The sequence below is a fragment of the Trichoderma gamsii genome (genome assembly GCF_001481775.2).
Source record: "Trichoderma gamsii strain T6085 chromosome Unknown Scaffold_3.2, whole genome shotgun sequence".
Classification (NCBI taxonomy): Eukaryota; Fungi; Ascomycota; class Sordariomycetes; order Hypocreales; family Hypocreaceae; genus Trichoderma; species Trichoderma gamsii.
Genome location: NW_020171340.1, coordinates 725,070 through 736,097, shown reverse-complemented (window position 1 = coordinate 736,097; position 11,028 = coordinate 725,070). Strand labels below are relative to the sequence as shown.

At 51.7% G+C, this 11,028-nt stretch overlaps 1 protein-coding gene across 1 annotated transcript; it reads right to left on the bottom strand.

Moving 5' to 3' along the window:
- Positions 1 to 4,314: 4,314 nt before the first annotated feature.
- Positions 4,315 to 10,199, bottom strand: TGAM01_v201227 (hypothetical protein; the record flags this gene model as incomplete). Its single annotated transcript, XM_018805458.1, has 4 exons — positions 4,315 to 5,269; positions 5,340 to 9,953; positions 10,028 to 10,050; positions 10,140 to 10,199. The coding sequence occupies 4 exons, from the start codon at positions 10,197 to 10,199 to the stop codon at positions 4,315 to 4,317; spliced, it is 5,652 nt and encodes a 1,883-aa protein (XP_018661367.1).
- Between the last annotated feature and the right edge of the window lie 829 nt (positions 10,200 to 11,028).

Sequence of the window (11,028 nt, the reverse complement as noted above, 5' to 3'; positions counted from 1 at the left end):
GCAGGTGGATAAGGCCAGTTGATCTGTAAATAATGTGTATTTTTCTGTCATCTACTATTGGTCCAATCCTGCGGAAATTGTGTTACTCAATAGAAATCATTACTCGGTGCACGTTTGTATATATTGAAGGCGACGTTATTACAAGGTACCTACCTATGCAATAAGAGCTGTTATCTGGTGAATGTTTGTATAAGATAATAGCTTGTTATTCCTTAATAGAAGCCCTTACTTGATACATGTTTGTACAAATTGACAACTACCTAGGTGATTAATCTTCAATAGAAATTGTTATTTGGTGCACGTTGGGGTTGAGTCTTTGCAGCTGATGGCCCACGTTTTGTACGCCGCCTTAGCGCGTGCTGTTGTGATGACATAATGCGCCTACAGCCACTATGGACCACTTTCCAACGGCTAGCTTCACTCTTGTCATGAACCCAAGCCATCGATCACGAGGTCCGGCGCAAAACTCATTGGCTGCCTGCAACAAATGGCATCAACTGCGACCTGAAGCGACGCGCATGTCAGGCGCGCGCCGCATGTGGTAAATCCAGGGAGTCGACGGACCGCTGTCAGAAGACTGGCTCGCCTGAGAGGCCCTGAGGCTGATCTGAGCTTCGTATTGGCCTTGCCTTGCTGCTGGGAATATACTCGTTTATATATCGACCTATATATAAAAGCGGCTCGAATTCGCGAGCTGGCCCCTTCTTCTGATTAGTCACTAAAGAGAACCCTGGTAGCAAAGCTGTCTCCCTTCAGGTTACCGTTTGGGCTTGGGCGAGCTCGCACGCACCGTCGCCACAGCCAGAGCTTCGTCCGATATCTTCTGCCACCACTCGTTCGAGATCGTTATCGCGAGCGCTTCTTCAATTTCCACCTCGACACCTTCCCGAGGATCAAACACCGCATACAGAGCCGCATATATCAGTACATCCTCGGTCGACAGAGCAGGCGACGCACCAAGTCTCGGGTCCTTGACCTCGTCGCCCGGCAAAGCCAACGGCTGCTGCTGGGACAATCGGGACGGCGGCCGACCAAACATGTGACAGGGCGACCGGCGACAGCACCGTTTAGACAGGCCAAGATGCCACTGCCGGGAGACATGGGCTATGCGCCCCGGGTGAATGATGCGGGAGATGTCGAGAGGGGCGAGAGGGGCTATCGGCGGAAGAAGTTTGCTGCCATGGCCGGAGCTATGGCCGGGAACATATACCGAACTGGACAAATTGCTGTGACGGAAATTCGAGAGACGTATGCTCAGTCCAAAGCGCGGGGCCTGGACGGCGACTTCGACGGGCCCGGCAGCATGCATATCCCGGGAGCATTCCCAGGGGTGGCCATAACGTCGGAAAGCAGCCCCGAGCAAATGATGATGTTCCCGTGCTATGCGAAACAACACACCAAGAAGGAGTATAACCAGCCTTCGGCATACGAGTCCGAAACCGGCAACCTGCAGGACGAGGACTACTGGCGGTCAGAGTGGGAGAGGCACCAGGACGAGAGAGCAATCGTAGATGTTGACGTCCGAGGCTGGGTCTATTCGCCCCATTCTGGCCCAATGACACGGCGAAACCGTATCTTGATCGGCCTTGCGCGGCAGCTCAGTGGGATTCCCGTGCCGAGAGCAGACCCGGTTCAAGGAACAACGCCCCCGACTGCCAATGAGGAATGGAGGGAGCAGGAGAAGATTGCCCAGGAAGCTGCCAGGATCGAGCAGCAGGGCCGAGAAGAGAAGCGAATAGCAAATGTCGGTGGCTATAGCGAACCACCTCGCGAGGACACTGGCTTGGGTGGAACTGTGTATCCTCCTCCTCCTCCGCCTAGGTCACTGCCTCCTCGACGAGATAGTCGAACACCTGATTCGCTCTCTGGGAGCCCCAGGCCTCCAACCAGGCAAAACTCAGCAGTGGCCAACGAGCTCACCGAGGCTGAACTAGCTACGGCAAATGCCAACTTGATGGCCAGGATAGCACCCTTCTTGACAAATCCCTCAGTGTCTCTCCCCATCACAATCTTCTTCTACAATGATTCGCAATCGCAGTCCCGCAACGTTCTCACCGACGATTCTGGCCATTTCGCCATTCGAGCGCCCCTCGAATTTGTTCCCACCCACATCAAGGTACTCGTAAACGAGGGGCTCTCGACGACGCAACCAGTCAAGTACATTGAGCCATACGGCGTCAGCCTGATCAGCGATATAGACGACACTGTTAAAATGTCCAACATTTCAGCAGGCGCAAAGGAGATTTTCAGAAACACCTTTGTACGGGAGCTGGCCGACCTCACAATTGACGGAGTCAAAGAATGGTACGGCAAGATGCAGGATCTTGGTGTGAGCATACACTACTGCTCAAACAGCCCTTGGCAGCTATTCCCCATGCTTGCAACCTTCTTCAAGGTATCTGGCCTCCCCGTTGAGTCTTTACACTTGAAGCAGTATTCAGGCATGTTGCAGGGCATTTTTGAGCCTGTGGCAGAGCGAAAGAAGAATACGCTGGTCCGTCTGCTGCGAGACTTTCCTCAGCGCAAGTTTCTCCTTGTCGGAGACAGCGGAGAGGCTGATCTGGAGGTATACACGGAGCTAGCGCTGGCTTACCCCGGCCGGATACTGGCAGTCTTTATTCGAGACGTCACGACTCCCGAAGCTGCGGCATACTTTGAGCCATCTTTTGATATGACTCGACGGACCATGTCTGGCTTGACCTTGAACAGCAACGCTCCAAATGGTAGACCGGCAATGCGACAAAACTCATCATCACCAGGGCCAGCACATGCAGTCAGGGCTCCTCCTCCAGCTGGGCCGGTAATGGGCACTCTCATAGACTTTTCCGACGAGCCTGAAGAGGCTAACCTAGATGATGCTGCCGCCCTGGAACAAGTAAGGGCATCCAGGCCAGGCCCATCGGCCAGCTTGTCCGCGGACTTGCTTGCTCGAAAACCACCGCCGCCTCGTCCAGCCAAACCCGCTGCTCTAGCAAGCGCGCCCTCCATACCCACTGTCAGAAAGGGATCAGTAGGCTTGGGGATTTCAGGGGCCGGCACAGGTTCTGAAGCACCACCGCCACCACTACCGAGAAGGCCCGTAGGACAGAATCAACCAGCAGCTCACCCTCTGTCTCAGATCCAAAACTCCTCTCAGCAGACTGTGCAATCATCAAGAGACGAAAACAACAAGCCGCCACCTCCTCCCCCGCCACGCCGCAGCGCAAGAAACCTTAGCCCCAAAATGATTCCCTTTGGTCGCGGCCCGTCATCCAACTCAGACGTCGACTTTGATCCGCTCCCGCCATCCCTCGGACCAGCACCGGTCGCTTCTGCCACCGGCCTGTCGTCATTCTACCGCCCCGGCAGCCGATCCGGAAACACCTCGCCCTCGGCATCGCCCACCATGGCTCCTGTGAACAAGAAGCTTGAGCTCTGGAGGCGGCGACTCGCCAGGGCGCAGGACCAGCTCGACCAGCTGGGCGTGGCGCTGTATACCTGGCGCAAGGGGCAAGATGTCGAGGCTGAGGCGGTGGGCATTATAAAGCGGTGTTTGGCAGATGTGGATAAGGAGAAGACGACGAAGGCGAGGAGATGATATATTTGGGGGAAATAGAAGTGTGAAGAATTAGAGAGACTGTCTTCTCTACTTTGTCTGTGTTTTAATATTCCTTTTTTATGTTTTCCTTTTTCTATATGTGTTTCTCCTTTTCTTCCATACACAATTGTTTCTTTAGGATAGGATAGGATAGGATAGGCGTGGAGGGGACATCATTGGTGCGATAGACTGTACTACACGACTCTTTTCTTTCTGTTGCGTGTTACAACTACTATTATATACTATATGCTTGAGATAGAAACTTGCTTCAAGAGAGTTTGTATATACTAAGAAAGATAGACAAGCATATCTCAATTATACAATTCTCGTCAAAACCAGTCCATCACCTCGCATATTTTCATGAAAGATTAAAAAAGAAAGTGCATATACTAAAACTGGATGGATATACAATTGTTCAAGCGATATTTTTGCCCCAGCACTTCATCTTATAGATAAACAAAACAAAACTTTAATACCAAAAGGCCGTCTCCTCGCAAGGAGAAAAAACAAGAACAGGGACAAGGGACAGGCAGGACAGTACTACGTACACAATAAAGCGGTAAAAGTAATAGATATAGCCCCATCATAAACAAACAAAAACCCAAACAACTCCTCCAAGTTTATCCTCTTTCCCAATGCTTCTTCAATAAAACCAAGAAAACAATAAAAACAACAACGACCACCCTTTAATCAAAAAGAGAGGGAAGAAGAGACCAAGGTCGTCTATGAATTCGAGTTTACCGTGGGTGCTGAAGGTTCCCAGTTAGATTCATATGCATCATAGCATCCGCCGTCCAATCCGTTTCCGCATCATCGTTGCCCCAAAAGTCGAGACCTTCACGTCCATCGACACCAGGCAGCCGGATTTGCGGTGGCCCTTGACTCAGCCGCATTCTGGCTGCTTGTGCATCTTGGGCGGAAGACGAGTCCCCTGGCTCGGCTGCCGCCGGATATGCGTCATGATCCAATTGTCTTGACTCTACCTGTTGCTCATGGTGTTGTGCTGGCTCAAAGTGTTGCCCTTGGCCATAGTGCTGCTCTTGCTGGTAGTGCTGCTCCTGCTCGTAATGCTGCTCTTGCTCATAGTGATGCTGTGGCTGCGATGGCTCAAAGTGATCGTGAGCGTATCCTCCCTGGTTATTCGATGCTGATGGATGCTGTTGGTTATAGTCATGCATGGACGCAGCTTCCTGGCCAAAATCAACACTCGGACGGAACGCTGTTGGGGTCGGCTGGTCATCCTGAGAGGATACAGCATATCCAACGGGCTCGGAATGGGCCATATGGTCCATTTGCTGCGTAAACTCCTCTTGCTCAAGAATCTGCGGTGCTTGCCCGGCATTTCTCACGCCGGGTGGGAGGGAAGCACCCAAGCTACGAAGGCTTCCCGTAGATGCCCTGTTGGCGTCGGCTCCCTCGCCCTCCAGTACGCTGGCATCGACATCTCTGATAGCAAACTGAGCCACGGTGCGCATCTTGCGCGTTACCCATCCTGCAAGGATCTTTCCTCGTTGCTTCTCTCCCAGTCGAGATCTGGGGAAGTCACCCTTGTTTACAAAGGCCACGATATCGGCAACGATCTGATGTTCGCTTAAAATGACGTTGACGATGACGGGTACCATGGAAGCAAGATACGATTTGCGGCTCACTTCTACCAAAACCACAACCAAACCACCCGCTTGGAATACAGCGCTGTAGTCAATCTGTTAGTCACAAAAATCGCGGATTTGATACAGAACCAGGAGACGCAAAAGGTACTTACCAGCCGTTCGGTACAATGTTGCGATGGCAGCGCTCCACCGACAACTCAATATCCATGGGAAAGTGGCTTAGACCGTTGATTTCAAAAGTTTCCCCAATGCTGCCGAGCACAAACAAGACTTGCATTTCGACAAGGGCGCCGTTAGGCCCAATAGGTCGATTGACATTATGAAGGAAGCCAAGGTCGCCGGTTCGCACATATCGCACGTTCGGGTCACCATCTACAGTCCGACCGTTGAATCGCTCCACGTCAAACGCGTCCTTGGAGCCGTAGAATGACTTGACACATGCTTCAGAGTCAACCCAAATTTCACCATACTCTCCATCGAAACAGTGAGCGCGGCTCTCAGGGTTGACAATGGCGATCTGGGTAGAAACCGGTACCATGCCGGAATCTTGCAAGAGGAGAGCTTGAGGATCCGACTCGTGGTCCACGGGAACAATAAGACCACGACGAAGAGCCTTGGTGTCAAGCCAAAGTTCGATAGGTTCAATGCACATGTAAGATCTCGACGCAACCATCGGATTGAGCACGTGTGAGTAGACGGTATTAATGGCCGTTCGGTCTAGTCCGGCTTGCGCAAAATGGAGCCGCACTTTTTGGAAAACATCCACTCGTGGTCGACCTTCCGCAGAGATCATCATGTTCTTAAGCTCGTGCATTGTAAAGCCTTTACCTGCCATCATTGACATGGCGTGATCAAGCATCTGCGGGGTCGCATATGTGTCTTTAATCTTGTATCTCGAGAGAGTAACGAAGAGAGAGATGGGGTTTTGGGCGAACTCGACCGGAGATAACAGGTAGGTAGGGGTGCCCACGTAGATGCCCATCAAGCAAGTATGGACAAAACCAAGCCCCGTCGTACTTCGGACGCAGCCAAGGACAGGTCTCGAGCTTGTCATTTGGCACGTCTCCTTTTGTACTTTGCACATGCCCAGAATTGTATCATGTCCAAGCTGAACAGCAATTCTCCGCTGGTCAGGGGTCCAGTACGTCCAGATGAGAACGGGGTAGCCCGGTCGGATCCAAGCAGGGTCTATCGTCAACTTGAGCTCCCGAAGGCCGTTGTTCTGTTTGGGCGGTTTAGAGGTGTTATATGTATTTGGCATGGAAATCTTCAAAATCTGTGCCGACTGCTTAATGTGACTGGAGACTACCTTTATCTTCAGCAGATGGTCGACATCCTGATTGACCAAAACAGCTTTGACCTTGTAATCGGCAATCAAGTGTAGGAAAGCGGGAACATCCTCATTGAGTCGATTTTGGTCGAGCGGCGCCATCGGGATGATGACTGCACCAAGGTTGATACCCGCATGTACTGCAAACACAAAGTCTTCCGAATGCGTATACATGAGGACTAAATGATCCCCTGGCCGTACTTTGACTTTGTTCTTTAGATACATGGCCACAGCAGCCACCTTGGTATCGAACTTCTTCCACGTAATTCCCTTGCCTTCTCTGCCCCTACCATCAATGGTGCAGTATGATAGCTCTTCTGGCTGGCGAGCGACTCGCCACTGAATAAGGTCAGAAATGCATGAGAAGTTGTTGAGAGGTGTGGATGTTCTGTCGTCAATAACTACTTCTCTGCGATCAATTCCAGAATACTGCTTATCAGCAGGAGCGAGAATTTGAGTTCGTGACTCTGATGCAATTGGAGACCAGATACCTCCAATGGGATCAACCCCGATAGGAAGGTTGAGAACCGCATGCTCGACGCCAAACTTGACGTGCACACATGGAAGGTTTCCAAGATCAAACTCACGGCGACACAGCATGTTGCCAATCTCTCTTCTTCCGTTCTTAATTACTCGAGGCAGAGCATTCGGGGCTGTGATCATAACACAGTAAACCCGAAGATGGTGCTCCTGCATAAGGATTTCCATGCATTTTTCTGCCAGCGAGTCCAACAAGGCTGTATCAGGCTGTACTGGAGGACCTCCCGACGTGAGAGGCGCAGTTGACGCAGCGGCTGACTCGAGAACCACGACTGGCAAGTGCTCATCATTGACAAAAACGTCAAAAGCAGAACAGTCGTGGATCTTGGGAATGTTCTTGACAAGGCTTACTACAATGTGTTGAACAAAGAAATATCTGTACTCGGTGATTCCCGCACCGCCGTGCTCAACCCACTCGACTTTTTGTCGGATTCGATCCTCATAAAGCCCCAGCACGTAAATTTTACCCTCAATTACAGTACCGAGAAGACCAGTTCGCAAAAATTCTGGCTCCACGGCCGTGGGTGTCGGCTCTCCCGGCTCAAATTTGTATGGACGCGCGTGGAAGATGAGCTCTGTGTTCTTAGGTTGCGCCCAGAATCCTCCAGAGAGAGATGGTGAATCAACCCAAATTTCACCGACCGAGCGCGGAGATGCCAGGAGACCAGTCTCGGGGTCTACAACGGCGAGCGTAGCATCCGGAATGGGGTATCCAAAAGCGCCAACCCGGACCATTGTAGATTCCATGGAGGTCTTCTTTCGAGCTTCAGTGCCATGGGCTATGACGACGACTTCATTGGTCTTCAAGGCCTCTCTATCAAGGATGACCTCTCCCAATTCCATCTTCTCATCCATCTCCTTTTTCGTGGTTGCTCCACCTCCCAGCAGACTAGTGAATCCGTTCTTCGGCTTCTCATCCTCTTCTTTTTCATCTTCGGACTCCATGCCAGAGTCATGATCCAGCATCAGCTGAACTCCCAACCGTTCTTCACCACCAAGCCAGTCTCGAACACTGACAATCATTCCGCCATGCTCCGGAAGACAAAGCATCGGAGCCACAACTTCTCGTGCGCGCGGGTTTCTCAATGGTCGCAACCATCTATCGGCCAATACCTCGTGAAACTCGCTATCAATAGTAAGGGTATCAATCAAGCACAGCTTTACAGCCTGGAAATTCGGCTCCATTCCCTTCTTGAAATTGCGTGTTGTCATCGGATCTGACTGGTAGTTGTATGCGGCTCGCTTCAATCCAGGATAATCGGCAATCATAATGCTTGCTCTATATTTCGTAATCAAATGTGCGTATAAACCGGGGGACTCGACAGCCTTGTTGTCGAACCAGACAGAAGTATGGCCACCGTAAACAGTCAGCAATACGCTGAGAATCAAACCAACTCCCTGGCGAGGATCCAGATACGACAGCAAAATCTCACTGCTTGCTCCGCCGCCACCAATGAGCTTTCCATTCTTGTCTCGTAAAGACGAGCTAAATGTGTCTCCGGGGCCGTTGCCAGGAACGGTAGAGATGATGGCACTCAGACATGCCATCTGGTGCATGATTGTCCGATGGCTTAGAACAACACCTCTTAAGTCGCCAGTTGGAGCACGAGAGAATTCGATATAGGCCAAATCTGGCACGGTCAAAGGCGGAGCGTCCTCCTTCTTCTTGGGGTGGTACCCGCCAAATTCGTTAGTCTTCCACCATTCGACTCCCTTTGGCCAGGTGAGCTTTTGGGTAGTGATATCTCTCTGGAAAGTTTTGAGGTTATTTTCTGTCGTGAGGGCCAGATGAGCTTGCGTAGAAGTGAGGATATAGTTCAGCCTCTGGTAGTCTTGTAAGTCGTTGATTGGAACAGCCACCACTCCAGCAATGAAACAGCCCAACAAGGCGGTGGCAAAGTCGATGATTTCGCTATCACGATAGATAAGAGCCACTCTGTCGCCACGGTACAGGGGGCTCTTGTCTCGAATAACTTGTGCGACCTTCTCGGCCCTTGACGCCAGTTTATCCCATGTAATGGACGCCATCTCCTTGCCCTTACTATCAAGAACCCAGTACGCTGGCCTTTTGGGAGTAGTGCGAGCACGATGGCGGAGCACTGCAGCCATGTTGTCAAAGGTAGACATTGGCGTGTTGCTGTCGTGAGGATCATGGATGGCAAATGGTACCTCTCTTGGCTCAAGTGGGGCCTGGTATTCTAAAATCTCTGGCGGCGGCATGTCGTTGGCAGTGAGCATCGGAGGTGCCATGGCTGCGGTTGGCGAAAATGCATCGCCAGAGTATCTCGGACCCCCAAAGTCGCCCATCTGACTCTGTTCGTAGTGCTGTTGGCCTGCGAAATCGGAAAAGAACGCTTGGTTGTCGAGCAGTGTCCTGGTTCTACCGTCATCTTGCTGATGGTATGGCTCTGCATATGCACCGTGCTGATCGGGGTTGAAGGCGTAATCACCAGAAACCATGGTTCCGCTGCGTGTAGGAGGGTCGTTGCTGGGTCCTGGTAGAAAGAGCGAATCTCGTTGGGGCGGTATTCCCATAGGGCTCTCGGCAATTAGCCCTCCGGGTTGCAAGAGGTTGGCTGGCGAGACAGTCGATGGCGCATATGAGGATCTCGGCGGAGCAGCGTAGCTTGAGTCGGGACGCTGAGTATGATCGCCGTAGTTGCTGTTTTGGTCGTGGTAGCCGCCTCCAGGACCGTAGCCGCCTCCATAGCCTCCTCCGCCGCTAACGGAGGTCATGGAGGTCATTACGGAAGCTCGGCGGCCATCGCTTGAAGGATGTGTCGAGGTTTCGGGGGAGTGTATGCTCAGACCGGAGCGAGACTGCGGGGGAGCTGGGGCAGCTATTGTCGGGTGTTGAGCAAACTGCGATAATAACAGTGTCCGCCGCTTCTGATATCTGCGATGCTTTCGTCAGTTCATGATGCTGCAGTGTGCTTTCTGTCGCCGGCGTGTCGAGAGGCCGCTGCTTACCCCTTCTCGGTAATGTCGCCCTCCTGCAAGTCATGTTGTCAGCCAAAAGTCCAAATCGGCGAAGCTCAGAGAGAGGCGTTGGCATAGAGACGCTCTCTAACAGACAACCTACCTCCAACTCGCGGTCCAGCTCCTGGAGCCTCACTCGCAGCTCAGGATCGTAGTCCGCCATGGCCGACAAAACCGCGCGCTAATAGCGAATGTTTGCAAAGCTCTTATGCTTGAACGACAGCGAGTGACGAGCGCTTCGCCATGCCAGACTCACGAGTAGCGCGAGTCTCGTGATGCAGCAAGGTTGAAGTTTCGAATCGGCGGGCTGAGGTGCTACCGCGGCTGCTAAGGAACGGCGAGGCAGTTAAAACCTTGGTGGAAGCTAGAACGAGGGGCTGCCGCTCTAAACAACCAGTTTTTAGCGGCTAAAGCGACCGCCATTACGGAGTAGCGCTCCCTGGGCGATTGGTTTCCAGGGCACGGACTCGCTAATCCGATCTGGGCAATGCGCGACCAGCGAACACGAGGTCAGTCTTATGTAATGACGAGGATGAGAGAGAAGACAACAGACGGCACTCCATTTTATTATGCGGGTTTTCTCTTTGTACGGAGGATTCCCCTGATCCGATGTTCCGGGGTTTCTACATTTGGATATAAGTTTATATTGGGGCAAGCTCTTCAACTTACTACATCTCCTTTCTATGCTGGGAAATTCCCCAGCCAACAGTCCAATAACGGTAAAGCAATCGACGAACATTATGGTGTATGTCCTAGAGTCACTTGCAAATCCCGTATCGCATAGATGCAGATGTTGAAAATAAAATCACATATCTTACAGACTATATAAATTCGTTTCCCAGACATCATTACATGTTGTCCTGGTCAGCCGAATGCTGTCGTTATGTTTAGGGTACATGTATTTTTAGGACTCTTACAATGATCAGAATATCGCGTTCTTACCGGGGCAAAAGAGACGGCAAGTATCAGAAGAAGAGAAAAGAAACATGAAA